Genomic DNA, 22,060 nt, shown 5'->3' on the forward strand with positions numbered 1-22,060 from the left:
ATTCAAGTACTAATAGGTTCAAATCAATTTCAAATCGATGCCATTGTCTGTGACAACAAACTGCTAAGCAGACTATTCGATTGTGTAATGAATAATATATTCCAACGGCGAAAACAAATGTGCAAAAACACATAACTCCATAAACAGATCTAAGTTATAAGTACTCTTTTGATATGGCACATATGATATCATATATCAGCATGCCCATTTGTTTCTTGCTAGTAGGTAACTATTGACAACTTTGGGTAATGTAACGGTAAAATCACGCTTCGTTTCTGTCACTAGATAAGTCCCATGCTGGGACAATCGACCTTTGTGCACCAGATATTTCCCGGGGTTTTCAGCTCGATATCAGTTTATTGACCCAACAAAATAATATATTAACTGTTCAACTACAAGAGTCTTGGTTTCATTAAAACACGACGAGGCGTGAAGACTTCCCAGAATCGTCAACCAAAATGACGGCTTTTAATGTTCAAATATTTGGATGCTCTTGCACCCAGTTGAGTCTGCTTTTTTACTTACCTATAACGATTGCAGTGTCTCTATTCTGGAGCGACACGAGTCGCACTTGGGAAGAGAGTGATGCCTATTGTAAGTCAATAGGCAGGCGCTTACTCACCATTCGATCAGAGGAAGAATACAATGCTGTCCTCAACTATCTGCAGTCTAACGGGTTTGTGATTCTAGAATTTCATTACTTCATCTGTGAAGTTATTAACCATTTTTTGGCAATTTGTACATCATTGTGCGACGAGCATGTATATACTTACAGGAGTAATATCTGTATGCATTATAGAATGTTGCAGTGATATAGGAGATTCAATCTTTAGGAGGATTTATACGGGTGAATGGAGGTAAACTTATTATTGATATATTTATATGGTGTTTTATGCCGTATTACAAAATATTTCATTTGTACGACAGCAATCAGATTCATGAATGGGTGGCTTCTGATAGAGCCCAAGGGAGCCACTGCATGTTTTTTAGAAGCTACCGGACCAAACCTCCTCTAGCCATCAGCAACTGGACTCGAACTCTCTACCTTATCTGTAGCTTCTGGTTGTGGACATTTATACTTGTTTATTGTAAGCAAGTTGCATTTTTCGCACAGATACTTGTATCTATCCAGTTTACAACTCAGTATATAACTTGAATAAATTTAAGTTACACTGAAGATTACAACTCGGTATACGGTAGAAACAAATTTCCGAGCATCTTTATTAAAAATCTTCCCTATGGCAATTGAATTTGTAGACTGACCTTAAATACCGGTATCAATGATCATTTTTGATACCAGTTTTGGTAGCAGTTTGGAGACTTTTTCTGAAGTTTAACCAGTAAGAAAGTAACAAAGAATTTGTATTGATACGTTATATTCTCTCTTTTTCCAATGCTGTATTAATTTATCTGTTTGTTTATTTATTGTTTTATATCATTGGTGTTTTACACCGTACTCAAGAATATTTCACTTATACGACGGTGGCCAGCATTAAGGTGGGAGAAAACCAAGCAGACCGGTCAGGAATACATGCAAGTTTGTACATGTATATGTTCACCTACCACAAATTACCATGGGCAATGACACGGTAAAATTCAATATGACTGATCTAAATATTTTCTATCTTTCCCCTAGTGTTAAAGAGGAGGTATGGATGGGCTTGCGTCTTTCCCAGGCTGGGACCAGTTACCAGTGGGTGGGTTATAACGATCCGGGCTACATGCTGTGGAAAAAAAGTCCAAGCTATTCAAGTGCCAAGGCATGCGTCAATCTCCGAGTAATGGACGCTTTCCACGGATTCGAAAATGAGCGATGTGATATGCTGAATTCTTGCGTGTGCGATATGAGAGGTAAAGTTTTGATGGTTTATATACAATACCCATACCTGTACGTGATTTCTGAAATGCACGACTAAATGCCTGTAGAAGTGGTAAGGCATTTGTACAATATACAAGTATAGATACAATGAAAACAAGGGATCACCTCTCACAAACAGCGGCAATAACATATGCAGGCATTTGACGGGGACTTAAGTTGAAGGCTGAATTGCCCTATCCGTCATTCCCTAAACTGCATCTTAAAAAATAAACCATTTCACGAATCTTTCAATGTGACAGACTTTTTGTCAGCTTTCTTCCGAATGTCGGTGTGCAGATATCTCCAGTCCCTTTCAGATTTTCTTAATTTCACAATGTCTTGTTTATTTCCTAAACTGCATATTAAGAAAGAAACACGAAACCCTTTCATGTATCCTTTAAAGAAGAAGACAATTTAAATATGAAACAAATACCACTTAAAAGAGTATGCATTTCTTCGCAGGTGCCTGCCATAAAAAATTATAATATGTACCTCAAGTTGATAAATTATAAACAAAGTCAGCGCCAAAATCTGCTGTGGGCCACTCCATTTTGTCTAAGAACTAATCCTGAAGACATCTGTTTTAGGAGGAGAATTGCCGTCGGAAACCACCTAAGTGCAGTTCGTATATTTCTGGTAGAACTCTTCTTCTCTAAAGGTAGTGAACAGTACAGTTCGTTTACCGTTTGATGATCGGGAAACCGGAATGTTGGACGTAGTTTCCGAGTTTACACGAACAAGCCGGTAGTTTTAACGACTCTCATTGGCTGAGAGCCCCCGAGATTCGAAAGTCAGTGATTTACTTCCCCATGCATGCACGCATTAATCTGACCACCATCATATTACTAAAAAAGCCTTGAGTTCGCTATAAAATACCAATCAAAAACATAAATATAAATACATGCAACTGGGCGGGAGGGGCACACTATAAGTGTGTTGTAACAGTATTTTATTTGATTGCTGTTTTACGCCTTACTTAAGAATATTTCACCTATACAAAGGCGACCAGCATTATGATGGGAGGAAACTGGGCATAACCCGGGAGAAACCCACGACCATGCGCAGTCTGCTGACAGACCTTCCCACTTACTGTTGTAACAGTAGCTGTATCAACAGTTTAAGTAGTGTAGGTGCTAAACAACCTATACAGACAAAATTTCGGTCCATGTGACTGTCTACAACATTTGATAGCGAGTGCTGGGGAATGTTCCAGTTGTCGTTGTAAGACTTTCCTTTTCAATTTGATACACATTTACTTTACTGATCAAGACACGTGTATGTCTGTTGCAGACCTAACGGAACTGCCAGCTGGTAGGCCTAAAGTTTTACAACGGGCTCTACAGAGAGGGGCGTACATAGTGAAGACGTGTGAAGAAAACCTGCCGTTGTGGTCCTCTTTTGATGTCACGTCATGTCCTTTCTTGTTAGATTGTGCTGTGCAGTGCTTGTCGTCAGAGAACTGTACGGATTTCACGTTTGGTAATGAAAAATGTCGATTGTTTCAACTGGACACATCAGGAGCCTATCGGCTTTCTGATTCCGACGACTGTGCTGCATATCGATTATTCATGTATATGTAGATTATCTCTCTGATACAATGTGATTTGTCGTATCGATTTGTCTATTTCAACTTGTGGGATGAAAATAGGACGTCTATTTTTATAGCCCTATTCATAGGGTGCGGTTTGTCGATCGCCACGCTCGCATGAAATAGCGAGTGGCGTATTTTTATTCGACTAGTCGACTCGACAGTCGTGTGAACACCGTGTGAACGCGACTTAAAGAGCCAACGATGTGTAACAGGCTATATTATTTTGCATATTTAGTTTAAATAGGATTGCAAATTAAACACCCTTAATTCATAGTCGAAAGGTCTGCATCGCTTTTGTTTTACTCTTATCTTTTTACCCATATGATATAGCACAATGTACACATGTATATCTTCTGTATGACTTCTGTTTTCCTGATATACTGTCAGGTTAACAACATCATAACTAATGTTATAAGCCTGTACAACTTACAAAATGATGTCGGCAGTTTACGTTCCTTAAAATGTGCTGAATCACTAAAATAAGACCACATTAGCTTTGCTAGTCAATAATTCATAAACTGCCGTTCGATTTTCTTAGTATATCGAGACTAAAATTCTTTGTGATATAATAGCGAGCAGAAAACCTTAATCTATCTTATATTTATTTAACAATTGAGCCTAATTTAACAATTGGAACTTTCTGTGGCTGAGGTGGTTAGCGTGCCATCGCAGGGCAATGGCCCAGGAGCCTAGCTGACTTCCTCTCCGTTCATACGCGGGAAGGTCTCCCAGCAACCCGCGGATAGTTGTGGGTTTCTCTGGATTTTGCTCGTTTTCCTCCCATCATAGTGCTGGTCGCCATCGTATAAGTGTAATATTCTTGAGTACGGCGTGAAACATCAATTAAATAAACAAATAAATAACGTATCTGCGGTCTATACTATATGTCTATCACATATGGCATGCTAGAGCATAGTCTAGACATTACAATGAGTTAGAAATATTGTATCTATTTTCTCTGATCTCAACAGAGATCTTACAACATCGTTAATCTTGACACTACCTTGCTTGGCACTCACAATATTTATTATTTATTTGATTGGTGTTTTACCAGGTACTCAAGAATATTTCACTTATACAACGTAGGCCAGCATTGTAGTGGGAGAAAACCGGGCGCTCGGCATAAAAGGAATAGCAACTTGAACAGAGGATGTCATACCGATGGGAGGAGTTTATTGTGCGTTGTTCGTGGCCATCGCTTTACTAAGCCACACTCACGCGAAAAGACGAAACTTTAAGCTTACGTATGCACAGTTACGATCTTTGCAATGTGTATTTTAGAGATTGGGGCGAGAAAGCCTTGTAAATGCGGAAGGTTTAGACTGCGTTCTGTCGCTCGTTTTCCTATTTGCGTTTTCCCAGACGCGCGAATTTGCAGGAACTAAAATGTGGTCTCCCATGGAACACACTGTCATAAACTGAAATACTGTCAAATCGGTTAAACCAGTCGTGCTCCATGCCACCATTTTTAGTGTCGGGATAGTATAGGCTAAAGCGAGCTAACTGTATTGATACTATAGTCTATTTCGTTTAGCCAGTCGCCTTGTAAAATCAGTCATACTCGCTTCGAGAATTGCCTTTAGCCAGTTAGGCTACACATAACAAAACAAGCTCTACACACGGATATTTTGGAAATCCATATTCTTGCACAGAAAATGAAGCAAGGACACTAAAATTGTGCAATGAATTAGTGTAATCAGTTGGAGCAGTTAAGGCTCGATGCAATACGAGCAATAATCGGTTGTTTGATAGGAACCAGCCATGCTCCTCTGTACAAAGAGACTGGTTTTATTACATTAGAAGAGCGGTGTAATTAACAGGCATAAACTGCTTCTATTTTACAAAATGATTTACGCAGCTACCAATAATTATTTGTCGTCGTGTTTCAGCTAGCGTGGACACTACCTCTCGATACAAACTACGGAATGCCAAGGACCATGACATTCCTCGTGCGAGAACACATCTTAATATGAATTCCTTCCTCCAGTCTGTGATTCGCATGTGGAACGACCTGGGCCAACACGTCCATAACGCAACTCAATCTTTCTGTGCTTTTCTGGATTCAAAAAATAGTTCCCCTTACATACATGTATAAAGTGCACCGTAGCATACTCAAATGCGTATACAGTGCAGTGATTCAAACGCGCATAGGTTTATGTACACATTCCTAAGACAATTGCCTGTAGATGTGACCATCCTTTTGAAAATCCAGAGCACTTCTTTTTCTGTCTGCTCGGATTACCATGAGCTGCGTTTTCTTCTGTTATGTCCTTTATATCCTTTACGTATAAATCCCTATTGTATGGCAACGAAGAGGTAACAAACGATGGCAACGTTACACTGTTCCATGCTGCCCAAACATTTTTCAAATACTCTAAGAGATTTGACAAATAATTTGTCCTATCATGTCTTATCAGCGATTTGTCTTAACCAATACTGTATAGTTGTGTGTGCTTGTACAAATTGTATGTGTCGTAGTATGCCCAGAGATGTTTAACAAGCACTGCGCCTCTTCACAGGTCCACTTATGGAAAAATAAATATTATTTAAATCAACTTAGAACACTTTTTTCTATTTTTATTTATTCTTTTCTTTAGATATTTTAACGATATGAATAGTCAAACTTTTTAGTTTAACGGCAAAATGAATTTGTCATATTAGATTTAGTGCATCTGATAGCACGATATCTTCTCTTTCGGTTATATTCATTTACATTACAAGTGAAAATGTGAATTACATCAACTCACAAGTTCATATATAAATGAACTATTAAAAAAAATACTCGGTTTACTATATACATATATGTTAACAAATAAATGACTGCAAAAATAGTCCCAGAAGTGAATAGCATTGGACCGTTTTAATTTTGTGGCGAATGCAAACATTGTAAACAGGAAACCTGTTGAAGATTTTCCTGAACCATGTGTATCAAATAAGTGTTTTTCAAACAATACCAGGAAATAAATGAATGTTTTCCCTGTGGTAGTTTCCAAAGGTTAATGTTTATATTACAAGTTTACTAATAGAGATAAGACAGTGTTTAACATTTGCAAATATAACATTCATGGTTCCTATAGAAATCCTTGGTATAAAGTATCAGTATAATTAGATGACACTAAAATAAGCTACGAGTGTTGTCATTGTTAAAGTAAAGGAAAGCTAAAATATTAAGTAAGATTCATCATGAAGACAACTGAAAACTATGCGTAGAAATACTTTTGTTTATGTTTTCGGATGTTTTCAGGTGTTGAAAGTCATACAAATATTTGAATACTATGGTGGGTTTTATGAGCCATATTGACGGTATCTAGGAACATCACCTTTTTTTCCTGATGTTCACCAGAAGGAAGGCATTTTTGGGAATATTATTTCAGCAATCTTTCACTCTTGCGTAAATAGTTATTCCAACATTCAGTGTGGAGATTAGAGTTGGAAAAATTTCCTGTGACGTCAGAGTTCATAACTTCTGATACTATGGTACATAAAGCCCACCTTAGAGGTCAAATGTTTGAGGGCCTACAACTCTTTTCACTAAAATCTAAAAAAATAAATGAAAGTATATTTATCCATAGTTTTAAATGGTTTACTTAGTGGTGCCTGCTTTGATTTTACATACATACACAAAAAATTAATCTGTTAATTTTAACAGAACGCCTTTTATATGTGTGATGCTAGAATGTATTCTGTTATTGCAGCAGATTGTTCTGTTAAATATAACACACATCTTCCATTAATTCAACATAAAGATTTTATTACACTAACAGGATATTATATTGAATATGACAGAATGTTGTGTTACAAAAACAAAGCAAACTGTAGTATCATTCAAACTACACACTTTCTGTTAAACTTAACAGATTAGATTTTTCATTGTACATTTATGGCTGTTGTCACGTACACAAAATCTTATTAAACAGTATATGTGAAATTTATCATACACATTTAAGATTATGTCAAGCCCACTCTCTTCTCCAAGCTGCAAACCGAGGACAGGGTTATGCATGGTGCGTGGCTGTACATATCTAGGGCGCAGAATTTGTGGGCTGAAACCTGTCTATGGAAAGGGAATTGTAGATTCAATCACTGCCACTGTGGGTAAATTTGGCGATATGGTGCCGTAATCGTTGACGACATTCGCGAGAAGCCATCTGCGCTATCTCAGCGTTCTTTGAACGCCATCTCTTCTATCACTATAAGCCTACTGTGCATATCTGCACAAGTCACATGTGAGAAAGTTGGTAATTAACTTGCCAAAGGTCGGTGGTTTGCTCCGAATACTCATTTCCTCAACCAGTAAAACTGACCATCGTATAAGTGAAAACTTCTTGAGTGTGGTGTTAATCAACAATCAAACAAATAAATGGACAGAAACATCTTGAATGATTTGTATCCGTCAGGGACGCTTTAAATCGATGTTTAAACCGCTTGTCCTGTTAAAATCTACCAAGAACAGAAACAAAATATAATGAGTTACGTGTGACTTTCTTTATTTTGTAAGCAACAGTAGCTTGTACGTTTACAACAGCTATTTATTCATTAAATAAATTCATTCATTCAAGTTTTAATAGGAACAACTGTTTAAAAAAATGTAAAACAAATCAATGTACACTGAAACCGGCACGTGGGATGCAGTCTTGTGCCTTTCTATTATGCTCTATACTAGTACAAAAAGCACACAAACTTTAACATAATAACTCCCACCGACTAATTGTTACACAGATGAACAGTACATTTTTTGTCATGAACAAATCCCACTTGCGATTGTTGCGCTTCCTTATTATGATTCGTCATACCGCTTTAGAGCTGTGCACTTCGTTTCATTTTGTGGTGTTGTTGGGGGAAATGTGCTAGCGACTTACATTTTCTCTTAATTATGGGTGGTTAAAATATCTAGACTTCCTGGGTTGAACCCAGCAGCCTTGGTCATGCTCGCTTGAATAAATCAGTCATACCTAAAATTCAGTTTTGGCTAGGCCTAGTCTGAACTGGCCAATCTCTCACACCAGCCAATCAGGCCTAGTATGAACTGGCCTATCTCTCACACCAGCCAATCAGGCAAAGCCTGAACTGGACTATCTCTCATACCAGTCAATCAGACCAAGCCTGAACTGGCCCATCTCTCATACCAGCCAATCAAGCCAAGTCTGAACTGGCCCATCTCTCACACCAGCCAATCAGGCCTAGTCTGAACTGGCCTATCTCTCATACCAGCCAATCAGGCCTAGTCTGAACTGGCCCATCTCTCATACCAGCCAATCAGGCCAAGCCTGAACTGACCCATCTCTCATACCAGCCAATCAGGCCAAGTCTGAACTGGCCCATCTCTCACACCAGCCAATCAGGCCTAGTCTGAACTGGCCTATCTCTCATACCAGCCAATCAGGCCTAGTCTGAACTGGCCTATCTCTCACACCAGCAAATCAGGCCTGGTCTGAACTGGCCTATCTCTCACACCAGCCAATCAGGTCTAATATGAACTGGCCGATCTTTCACACCAGCCAATCAGGCCAAGTCTGAACTAGCCTATCTCTCACACCAGTCAATCAGGCCTAGTCTAAACTGGCCCATCTCTCACACCAACCAATCAGGCCTAGTCTAAACTGGCCTATCTCTCACACCAGCCAATCAGAATCAATTGTATATCCCTTTAAGGTACACATTCAGAAGTAATTACTGGTAGGTCAAAAAACATTAAATTCATCACTCTTAAATTTTCACTTTCTTGAATTTCTACTGTAACAGACCGCCATCATTAATCCAACATGTTCTGGAGAAAATGTGCAATTTTCTGATTCATTAACTGAACACATTTTGGCTATCTATAAAGTCAAATTTCTTAACACAATACCTACTAAAATTTTAGTCTGATTGTAAAGCACTAATACACATAGATATATGTAATAATTTATTCTTATATATACAATATATATGCTTGTTTTTCTCACTATTATGCATGTATTTAAGGGTGACAACAAAAATGACACATGATGTTCAGTCATAAATGAAAAAAAAAAAACATCTTTCATATTATTGACGACATATGTAAAATCAAATGTCATCAACATTATCTACTAGTGGATTGTCATAGCATACACAGTGTAAATGAGAGAAAACAAAATGATATTTAAAATATAAAATATACAATGATTAAAACATAGAAAATAGTGAAAAGACCCATAGTTGATCAACAATTTCATTACGATAACGTTCACTTTCACAAAACAATACTTTTTGTGTAACTTTTCACAAAACTCCATTGCATTTCCCAAAACATCAAGGTCTAGAAGTAACAAGCTATTATTATTTTTTATTATTATTATTCTTTTTTTTCTGAGAACGGATAAACTAGGACAAGATGATCTCTGAAAATTGCTACAAGTCTATAAACATGTGGGACGTGTAACTGGAATGACTGCTGTTGCCATAATAAACGTTTGGAATGAGCGGCACAGATTTGAGACGAACTTCCCATTATATGACCTGATTATATAAGCAGATAGCTATATCACCACTATACAAACATAAGACAAATAAGACAAATAAGACAACTGTACAGAGTGACCTTCTGGAACGTCAAATTTCAAACTTCAGTATAATATTCAGGCCCCAAAAATCCAGGCCTCGGTTTCAAGAAGCGTACCTAGGGTTAAGAAGCACTAGGTTAAAGAATGCACATCAGGTAGACGTTTCTCAATAAAATCACATGTAAATTGACATAAAATTTCTTCTATGACAACCTTGCACATTTTCTCTGACTGCGAGATCTGTTGATCTAAGAAAGGTGTTTTATAGTTTGTTTTGAAAATAGGTTGATATCCTACCGTCAAAATTTAAAATTTATCAACAAAAGCAATATTTACGACATTTCGTGGCCTCTAAAACTGCACACTTATGGGTGAAATTCCGAGCTCGATTTTCACTTCTCGATCTTAAATCAGAATATGTACAAGTAAAAATCAGCCACTAGCACGTCAAAAACACTTATGCAAATATTAAATACAATGTATGCTGAAGTACAATTTAAAACGACAAAACTCGCTTGTCAAGATGAATGTTTCTGGACATAACAAGAAAACCATTCCATCTATTAAAAACTGTATATATTAGACATGTAATATGGTGCAACATTGATTTGTTCGAATAAATATGTCCTTGTTAATAAAAGGAAGTAATATGACAATCATCAGCTAACCCTTTGTTTATCTCTCATCCTTGTTCACGGACATATTCCATATATAGTGTCTTCAGTCATACTCTGAGCCGATGCAAATACTGATATCATCCCCCACATTGAGAGTTGAGTGGAACCAACTGTTTGTGTCTACAACAACTGAAAAGACAAAGCAAGAACACGTGAAAACTGCTTAAATACACATGAATAAAAGAAAATACTGCGCAATGCACTAAACATCCCTCGGCCACAATTACACATTACCTCCTAGGTCAACATGATCGATGACCTTGAAAAACAGATCAAGGTCAATAAAAACCATTCTAAATGACCTGGTGTACTTCATGCGGTACAAGTTCAATGTTAATTGCTTAAAGATAACATGTCTATAAACCTGTCTCAAATTGTAATTTAAATGTCCCTAACAACCTTGAAAAACTACAAACTTTAAAGATGCAAATTTTGAACGGTGGGTGGAGGGGGGTGCGTATACTGAAACTTTACGCAGACGTACTGACCGCAATTTAGCATTTATTTATTTATTTGATTGGAGTTTTACGCTGTACTCAACACTATTTCACTTATACGGCGGCGACCAGGGCTATGATGAGAGAAAACCGGACAAAGCCTGGGGGAACACACAAGTTTTCACTCAAAGACAAACACTTAAACAATGAGCTAATGTACAGATGGTAAAAGCCTGTGACTATATATACATGTAGCTGTGGCATATACATCAACACGTCTGGCAGGTGAACTCGCATCATTTAATACCATTTTCAGAGATAGCTCAAGCTCAAATGAGCTGTAGGAATATGTAAGATAAATACAAATATTTTTAGTTTCATGACGTCATCGCGTGTAAAGTTGTAAAGTTAATGTAAAATCATTGGCAAATAAGCAAATCACGGCAAAAGTTTTATAATGTATAAATATGTATTTATAAGGAGGACTTAAAATTTCAAGGTAGGTTATTCAAAAACGGCCAACGTGGGATCTTGAGGGTGAAAAGAATTGATTTTCAGCCCTTTGCGCAAAAGCAACAAACCTAGCACTCTCCAGTGTTGGCCCAGTAAAAACAATTATGTACATGCTGATTTAAAACATACTTTTGTGCTCAGAGTGACTATTATTGGCTGGTAGTCGGATACATGTAGTTAAAAGATATATTAGCTTTAATATATAAGAATCATATTTCATGATACATTATTTATAAGGTCATTGTAAAAGAATTGAATTACATTTAATGCGATTTTTCAATTTTAACTACATGGTTTTGTTTCCTTTCGCTGGGCTGTAAAGCGCCTACTTTTTCCTGTTTGTTCGGATTTTGATTGTTATCCCCCTCGTGTCGAAAACCAATTACTTCCTTGTATTGACATGATTTCAACAGGATATGGATTTAAAATACTGAAAATATATATAGACCATGCATTCATCATTTATTCTTCATTTTAATCGCAGTTGGTAGAGCGTCCACTTCAGGAGGCGGTAGATCCAGTGTCAATAATAGGTCGAGTCACGCCGAAGACCTTAAAAAAGGAAGTTATAACGTCCTCTCTTGGCGTTCAGCATGAAGGGGATGGTGCAACGACTGGTTGACCCGTATCAGTATAATGGCTCGGGTAAGGCGTGAAGCAGAAACTAGATAAAACAGCGGTGGAAATCCGTCCTGCAACAAGGAGGCACATTACATGCACTCTCAGTATTCCTTCGTCGTCCTATGACTGAAAAAGTAAAGTGTTAAGTACGACGTTAAACCCCAAGTCACCCGCTCACTCATTTTAATCTTATTATGCTGAGTATTAAGTTAAGTATATGTATGTTACTTCCACGATGTATCTCATCATCACGTCAAAGCTGACCACGAGTCAGGTTTAAGAATGGAGTGCCCAGGATAAACCACCAACCTTTGGCGTGTTACTGAGCGACTTTTCCACATCAATGAATGAATCAAAGAATAATCATGGTTTAAAAACGACACGTCGGCAATAGTAGCCATGTCGTGGTTTTGGTGGAAATAAGTACACTTCGCCAGCAGCCAAACGAACGCCGTGGACCACTTTAATGCGGTCACCAAAACTCTACAAGCAGTGACAGCGAAGGAACACATAGCAATGCCTCTAGTGTATTAACCTGAACAGTGTACAAAATCCATTCACAGGCCTCTGAGAGGCAACATAATCAGATCCGTGCCCAGTATTAAACTCTTATCCCACTCATACTTCCTTGCTTTCTTAATTTTCATGATCACTGGTCTGGAAAAGTGATGTGGGCTGTCCGCTGATCATACCACCGCCATCCAGTCCTCTCTGTACAGGCGAGAGGGACACTCTTAACTGGCCATTATTTCATCCCCAGTGCCCGTAATAAATCAGAGCTGTATTAATGGATTCAGATGTGGACTCAATTTTCTGCACAGAATTGGCCCTTTGGATAGCCTTATCAGGACTTTTCAGTCTGTTACCCAAAAGCCGCTTAGAGGAAGTTAAGTCATTTAACTTCTGGAGAATTCTCAGTTAACCAGATTTTAGCCTTTCACTGAGGGAGAACTCGCCTTGAGGGACACTGGTTTGAATTATGAGAAAACATACAAACTACACGTAGGGTACAACTTAGTTATCACTTGGTTCTAGGAAAATTCGGCTCCGTAGAATGCCATCCTAAATAGTGCCTGCCTTTCATTATTGATACACATAGGATGAACATTATACACCATCTTAACAAAATTTGAACGCTAAATTTATCATAGTTGTTTTCCCCTTTAGGCTTTCCAAAGTTTAAAATTGTATTTCCGAATGCAACTTAATTCAATCACAACATCCTCCAATAATACAGAAAGCCAGTACTGTAAATGTACATACACGTCGAAAGAAATATAAACAATTTATTTATTTTTATTTATTTATTTTTTTACAACTGTTTTTAAATAAAGAATTTATAATCTAAAAAAACATTTCATGCAGATTCCCAATATGATATTTCTCAAATGTTTTACAGTGAATAAAATGCCCAAAAAAATCTGAGCCAACATATGTCTAGGTGGACTTTTTAGGTCATATTGATTAGGCTGAAACAACGTGACGCCATAGATTTCTTTTCTGCTAAACCGACTGTTGTATTTCCACAATAAATACAGATATGGTTGTAGCACTAAGTGTAAATTCATGTTGAAAGTAGAATTATGCATTGGAGACGTCACTCTGTTCAATATGGTCCAAAAAGTCCACCACAGAACCTTAATCTTTATTTGCATTCTATTCATTCTCAAAAGAAGACGTAAAAATCATTCACGAAAGCAAGAAAAGGCCTTTCTGATGATGAATACTTTGTTGAAAGGTGGTCTTTTAAGTTAAAGCATTCTCTACTAATATAAAAGATGTACAATCTTCGTTAAATCTTCGCCTCTGCAACATATGTAATATATTGAGTATGGCGCAAAACACCAATCAAATAAATAAATAAATACAATAAATGTTATACTTAGTATTTATACATGTATGTATACCTACACTGGTCACTGTTTGTTACCTGGTGTATTTTGAGACCAATGGTATTCCATATATCAATGATGAATGGTAAATGTTCTCTATGTCTCGTGTGTTCGCATGCACCATTAACATAATTCCTATATTCATGCATGTATGTTCCAGCTGATTAAGAAACAAGTGAAAGCTAGAAAATTTTCTAACTTCACAGTTTGAACAGAAAGGACTAAAAAAGTGTTATCTTTATGGGTGTATATTAATTCCATTGACAATCTTGTAATATGTATCTGGCGCAGCTGTCCTCAGAAATATAATCATGGCCTGAACAAAATAAAGAAAACTGTAAAGTAAATTTCAGGAAATTAGGAGAATATTTAGGAAAATATATCCACCTAAATGGAATGAATGAATGAATGAATGAATGAATGATTATGGCTTAATGCCACATCGGCAATATTTCAGCCATATCGAGGCGGGAACAAGGCATCTAAATGGAGGAATACAAGATGTACACAAAGACTTTCTCCTTTGCCAGGTTTCCTCCCACCATAATGCTTGCCGCTATCCTACAAGTGAATATTCTTGAGTACGACGTAAAAAATCAATGAGATAAAATAATATATAAAAATACTCGCTTGTTTTGGTTGGACTCTTTCTTCGAAGGGTTTTTTTTTTTCTTTTTTGGAAAACTGTGTAACTGTAGAACATTAATTCTTAATTGGGAAATTTAAAATCAACTCAAGTTCCCTTTATTGCACAGACAGAAAGATTCACTGTTTGATTAGACAACCAGGGCCTGGTTGTTCAAATGTGTATTAGCTACTACTGATATTAAACCCATACTTTATATTAAACAGTTTAGCCAAATCAGGCAGACGATTCAGCTGTTTAAATCCAAAATAGCAGCAGTATATTTAGCTCATATTAATCATACTGTTGCATATCGGTAATTATTTTTTCGGCTGAATACAAAACTGAAAACTTGGCTTGCAGCTAAGCTGGTGTTAAGTCTCGATAAAGTTTTGAATTCATATGTCAATGACTACACGCTAAAATGAACTTTTCATCCTGACAAAGCAGAAACTTATTGTGGTCTATCAAGACTTCGAGACAAGGGAATATCTCACCTACATGTATATGCATGTGTATGTAGATTTTTAAAAAAAATTTCAGTCACCAATCTCGCTGCTGTACGTGCTGTAGTAAACTTCGTGTAAGATTATCTGAAATTTTTTTTAAAGATTAACAGCACTACATGAGCAATTTTTCACCGACTGTTCATTTTTGTGTACTACATTTTGTACACCACAACGATAAGATGGTGAAAAATTTCATGAATCCATGACTGATTTACCATACATTTTCTTTCAGATCCTAACTCTACTTCATTTGTCAAGTAATTAAGAGCACCTGTAGATAAAAGTAATCTAAAACAGTAGATGTTCAACAATGTTAAACAAAGAAAAAATTCAGTTTAATACTGGTGATTTATAAGAGCACGATCACACTTCACGCCAATAAAGCTCTTCAGTAAAGTGTAAAATTAACATGAAAAGAAAACTTCTAAGCCCAAACAAAATTAACTTTTTTTGTTGAAAAAAAAAAAACTCTGTATCAGTTGAACAGCTGTGCAAATAAATGAGAAAAAATAATTTATTTGGTTTGCCATAATGCCATCGTGAACAGATTCATGAGTGGCAATAATGCCACTAATAATAACAGGCTACAGGATTCAATGAACGTGGAAGAAATGGGCAAAGGGCTGGGTACATATCAATAATTAATAATAATTAATAACACAAATGATAAGAAGACGGCATGTTTCCCTAGCACCTCAGCAGTAAATCAGACAAGTCCTTTTCAGTGTGGACCAGTGTGTATGTATATGTGACCATTCAAAATTTGTAATAAATTTGTCCTAAAAATCTTTAAAACCGTTATAAACATTATAGATCTTTCAAACTTTATAATGGTCTTAATGTTAGATAGTACATGTACCAATCTGATGTTGAATGAAAGGCAATAATTTGAGATTTCCTTGGTAACGGAGAAAATTTAATGGAATGATCAAATATGAACTTTTTTTTTTCGAAAATCTCTGCGCTTTTCTAAGCCCTGTGCTCTGTTCAGAGCTGTACCAGTCTTTCATCTTGTTGACAATTTACAATATCCCAAATGAGAGCTGCATGTACTTACTGATTTCCCCAGGGTGAAGAATCACCTCTAGATGCTGGGAGCACACATCGTAACACTCAGGTGGGGGCTCTAGTGTCCATCGTTTGGTGCCCGTCACCTGGGCCTGCCAGGATGGGTTGCCTACATGATCGATCTGTCAAGCCAACCATTTATGGACTGATTGATTGATTGATATGGTTCTTGTTTGAAGACATATTCAAGAATTTTACATAAATACAATGACGGACAGATTTAAGGTTGGAGGAAACTGGAACGCATGGAGTAAACCACCAACCTTGGACAATTTACTGATAGGCTTTACCACCTGTAAGATACAGGTGTGTACTTATCACATTGAGGGGCCTCCATGGCTCAGTTGGTTAGCACGCTAGTGCAGCGGGATGACCCAGCAGTCTCTCGCCAATGCGGTGGCTGTGAGTTCAAGTCCAGCTCATGCAGGCTTCCTCTTCAGCTGTACGTGGGAAGGTCTGCCAACAACCTGCAGATGGTTATGGGTTTCAACCGGGCTCTGCTCTGTTTCCACCCACCATAATGTTGGCCGCCGTCATGTAAGTGAAACATTCTTGTATACGGCGTAAAACACCAATCAAATAAATAAATAAATATCACGCTGATGAAAGACAAGTGGTCTTCAGTGAAAGTTAAAATAATGAGTGAATGGCCACACAAACAATTCAGTTCACTCACATGTAAATGGGCCCCATACCCGGGGCTGCCCATGAAGATCCAATCAGTTTTGCTGGATTCTGCTGCATGGGGTAGGAAGTATGGCCTTGTGTAGTGGTTACGCAGAATGTTAGCCGCAGATGCATCACAGTTACTCCTGAAACATTGACAGATCTCGATACAGAGCCCTTACAACCATCCAAACTTACACATTTGTACATGTCTTATAAAAACATATATGCACAAGAATTTGTTTATTTACTTGTTTGATTGGTGTTTTATGCCATACTCAAAGATATGCGCAAGAAGTTAACCGGGCCGAATTCCTCTGACTATCAAGAAAAGGGCTCATATCGAGAAAAAGGACAATAAATCATCCTTAAGTTAGAAAAAGAAAGAAAAAAAAAACAGACCCTATAAAAAAAAATTGGCTTTGTTGGTGGGGAATACTTTTCTCATTGTTGGTAATTAAAAAGATAGGGATCTTAAAGATATCAACAGTTACAAAGAAATCAACATTTACAAAGAAAGAAAAACAACAAACTTGTAGACATAAATCCCCCCAAAAAACCCTTGGAGTAGTGCCCTTTTTCAAGACATATCAGAGGGTCGGTTCAACAAATCTATTTTTAATAATGGCCTTACAAACACAGGATGTAACATGTAAACAAAGATGCTGGTATATGTACATCTAGCCATTTGTCCTGTGTGCATATTTTAAAAGTCATAAACAAATTCTCCTAACTACATGTATAAACAGCGCTCCAAAAGAAAACCTCTGGTACAGCTGAATGTACAAATTCTCTTGATGCAGACACGGGGAAAATGCTTGGCATTTCTGACCTTATACATGCATATGTATTTATCAATGACAAACTACTGCTACCAAAATTTTTGTATATACCTTCTCACCAAAATTTATAGCCCAATGCCAAAGCTATGTACAAAATTTCATTTTAGTCAAATCATGCATAACTTTTCTCAAACACTTAGTGACAGACAGAGTGGGAATTACAAAAATCTGAGAAAAGAAGGCCTCCTTTGGAAGACTTGAGGGAAGTACAGTAAATTAGGTAAAAGCTGTTTAGAGGTTTACTAGGAATGTATGTTTAAATATCACTTGAAAAAAGTTAAGTTTTAGCACAAAAGTAATAATGTATGACACTTATTGCCCTCTATAAATGCACTTTTTGAGGCAGAAGTTTTCATCACTATACAGTGTAGCAGAGTGAATATCCCTGACAACAGAGAATATACGCACTATAGAATTTCAAAGAATGAGCACACACAACTTTTCAGAGTGTAACCAGTTTTTACCATACAACTCTCAGTAGTACCAGTATGCATATCTGCCTATGTCTGCTCCGCAAATTGACCTCCGTCTTTCTTCACAGTGCCGGAGAGCTAAACACAAATGCATGGAGCTTCCTGCAAGTAGCTCCGCCACACAGAAAACATGTTGACATTTGAGCCACAAAGCCATCTGCAAATCTTCTCAAATAACATGACCTACATACACAGTACCTGGATCACACCAACCAGAGAGTTAAATGTTTGAAATTAAATGTCCGCTCTGTCTAAATATTAACACACGTACATGTATGTATGTGTGATATTCAGATGACAATTAAAAGGCGTAGAGTTAATTCAGATGAAGCTAAAGCAGAATTTTATTATCTCTTTCAACTTTACCATACACATGCTACGTACACAAAACAATGTACTGTACATTTACCTTAGTTAATTAAAAAAAAAAATTAACTTTAGCTAACTATTCTAATTCCTCAACCTTTTCCCATGTTTGCAGAGTGCAAAGCATTTCCTGAGGCATTATTTTGTGAAATTATAATTTGAAATTTGCTAACCCAACCAATGTAGTTTTGTCTTCAAAATCAAATTGAAAAGGTGCAGGAATCTGACTGAAAGTTGGAATTTTGATACGCAAAAAAATTGCAGAATTAAGGCACCATACACTGATATAAAACCTGGCTTATCACACAATCTCTTTTACTGATGGAATAAATGTAATAATTCACTCACAGGCTTCCTTTCCTCAGCCAATTAAAAACCAATAAAGAGTCCCAAAAATACGCTCCTTTCCCTTTCCTACAATCAGCTTTTGCATTAACATGTAGGGAAATTTACAATATATACATATTTTTTTCTAATTTCTCTGATGATAGGATTTTTTTTCCAAATTGCAATTTTTATAAACAAAATACAAAAACGCTAAATTTGTACTGCCCACAATGTAGACATTTTGGACCATACCTTTAACACACTTACAGTCTATTTATTTCCAGATTTCTGACATTCATTCCTGTTTTACATTAACTACCAAGCATTTCCTTTATCCTTTTATATTAAGCAGCAGTGTAAAAAAAAAAGATTTGATTAATTTATTTGACTGGTGTTTTTTGCTGTACTCAAGAACATTTCACTTATACAATGGTGACCAGGTGAGTGGAAACCGGGCAGAGCCCGGGGGAAACCCACGACCATCCGCAGGTTGCTGCCTGACCTTCCCACGTACAGCCAAAGAGGTAAAAAAAAAAAAGAGATTAGAACTATAAATTTGATCCCAGAACTTTTTAAATGCAAGGCACTCTCACCAGAACAAGCTAAGTGATCCAGCAGTACATGAGTAAGGCTGCTCTAGACAGAGTTCTCGCACCACTAAGCAGTATAGATCATGATTATGATTTTCAAGTCACAGCATGCCCGGTGTAAAAAAAAATAGCATGCCCTGTGTAAAAAAAAATAGCATGCCCTGTGTAAAAAAAAAATAGCATGCCCAGTGTCAAAAAAAATAGCATGCCATGTATAAAAAAAATTGCATGCCCTGTGTATGAACTAAAAAGGAAACAAAAACAAAAAGCCATAATTACCATCCAATATACCAGGGAGTTGCCCCTGCCTTCATGTGAGCCCTCTCTTCACTCATGTTGAACACCTCTCGAAGATTTCGGAACTCTGTTTTATAAGGAAAAAACTGACAATGCTGCTCTTGATTCTCAAGTGCGGGACTGTCTTCTGAATATATACTTCTAAAAAATTCCCAACTGAATATCTCAGTTGCTGTCCAATTTTTGGCACCATCAACGATGACAACTGGTCTGCCAGAATATGCATATCGTTGTTCAAACTCTTTCGGCGTGATATCTTTGACATGATCTACCTGTTCAATTCCTTGACACACACTACAGTCTACAGGGGGTCTAAAAGAGTCCATCATCAGTTCGTGTGTGTCCACAACACACTGTTCCTTCTCCATGTCTGTATCAAACAACTCAAACCATGCTGACAACATGACTTTTCTTTTCACAGGTGCATCGAGTATAAAGCACGCGCACACTATAGCAACTGCTGCTACAAAGACGGTCAAAGCAATGTTAAAATACTTTTTCAAAAAGATAAATTTCGACTGCTGTATATTTTTTAACGACTCCAACTCGGATATCTGCAAATCCGTTAAACCCAAAGCCTCTGCTTTCTGGTAGAGTCGCTTAAATAAAATTATTGGGTCCTCTTCTTCCGCGGCTTTGCGACAGCCCCTGTCATTATGTTCTTGATTCGCCATGGAGTTAACGTTGTCGCTGAATGTGTTAGAACTGTCAACGTTGTTGTTGTTAACCACGGGCTTTGTTTCACGTGCTGTCGAACCCTTCATTATCCTTCAGGCAATCTCTCAGGAATGAATCTGTCGGCGGAGCAAAATAACATTAAGGCAGAGGGACTGTCAGTTAATCTACGTCATAGCTGTGACATTGTCCCAGGTCAAACCGATCCGGATCTGTCCAACAGCCAAATCCCATTTCACGGAAGTTTACCCACAACAAGAAAACGTAAATCCCCTGCCGGAACTCCGCCTAGCCTCGCTTTCGACTTCAAGCCCCGTTTGCGATTGGCTGATGTCACTCTGTTATAGTGCATTTCAGAAAATAAACTGCGCCGTGCGACTGGGCCACGTTTAGTAGCTGCGTGTCAAGATTTACGCACATTCACTCTGTTAAAATTTTCATTGTGCAAAATGCGGGATTGAGGGGAAATAAAAGGTAAACTTATTTGTTATTAACGGTTCTGCCCTGTTTGTTGAAGAAGAAATGCACTTGCTAGTTTTGTTCCCATGTTTCAATAAATTATGTCGTAAGATGAAACAGGTAAAGCTTATAGCGTGTGCGAACACATGCAGTAGTTTACTGATTACCTGTGTACTCGCCTGTACTACATGCACGGGATTTAAAAGTAGGCACTATGCGCTTGTGATATTTGTCAGAAATCTTCAAGTATGTACTCGGTAGGCCTACATGCAGAACGTCCCTGCCACCGCCAGTAAATTTTGTAGAGAAATCTTGGACAACGCCGAGGTCACTGGAGTCACTGTGATGAGACAGGAAGTGATATCAGAAAACATCAACAATCCATGTCAACCTTTGACCCTAACAATACTTTATACACATGCATTCTAGAGTACGTACAGCATGACTTTAACCAAAACCTACAACAAATTTATTGATGAATGCTGATTCAGTAGTTTTGCTGGAGGACACTTGTGAGGTTAAATTAAGCAAAAGCAAGTCTACGAACGTCTCAGTGTGTCGAAAGGTCTAGCCCAAAGCTAAGCTGGACGTTTCTACCGCTATGCCAAACTTCGGTCAGCATTGGTAAACGATCTTTCAACAGTAATCCAGCCATTTAAACTTTCGAATCGGACAACTCAAATCAACGTCTGCCATGATTGGATTTTTTTTTTTTTTTTTTTTTTTTTACACAGGGCATACTATTGTTAAAGAGAATGTTGAGTGAGATCAAATCTTGCGCGGCCCACCACCTTGCCCGAACTGGATTTCTGTTTAAAGATGGTTTACCAATGCTGGCTTTGATATATTACATTTCGGACGTTTTAGAGAATCAATGGTCTCTGATAGTAAAAATCTTTCAATTCTAATCTTTAATGTTCAGTCACACGAGCTGAGATAATTATTTTCAGTGATATGAACTACATGTAAGGACTTTCCAAACACCATAACTACCCTAGGGTACCCTATATTAATATGCTAGAGCCGCTGTACCTTCTAATTTACACCTTT

At 37.4% G+C, this 22,060-nt stretch overlaps 1 protein-coding gene across 1 annotated transcript; it reads right to left on the reverse strand.

Annotated features, from left to right (window-relative positions):
- Window positions 1–8,210: 8,210 nt before the first annotated feature.
- On the reverse strand, window positions 8,211–20,800 carry LOC135465564 (uncharacterized). Its single transcript, XM_064742811.1, has 4 exons — window positions 19,859–20,800; window positions 16,992–17,127; window positions 16,305–16,437; window positions 8,211–10,779 (listed from the first exon to the last, which is right to left on the reverse strand). Exons 1-4 carry the CDS (start codon window positions 20,638–20,640, stop codon window positions 10,694–10,696), a joined length of 1,137 nt encoding a protein of 378 aa, XP_064598881.1. The 5' UTR covers window positions 20,641–20,800; the 3' UTR covers window positions 8,211–10,693.
- Between the last annotated feature and the right edge of the window lie 1,260 nt (window positions 20,801–22,060).

This window comes from Liolophura sinensis, chromosome 5 (genome assembly GCF_032854445.1).
Source record: "Liolophura sinensis isolate JHLJ2023 chromosome 5, CUHK_Ljap_v2, whole genome shotgun sequence".
Classification (NCBI taxonomy): Eukaryota; Metazoa; Mollusca; class Polyplacophora; order Chitonida; family Chitonidae; genus Liolophura; species Liolophura sinensis.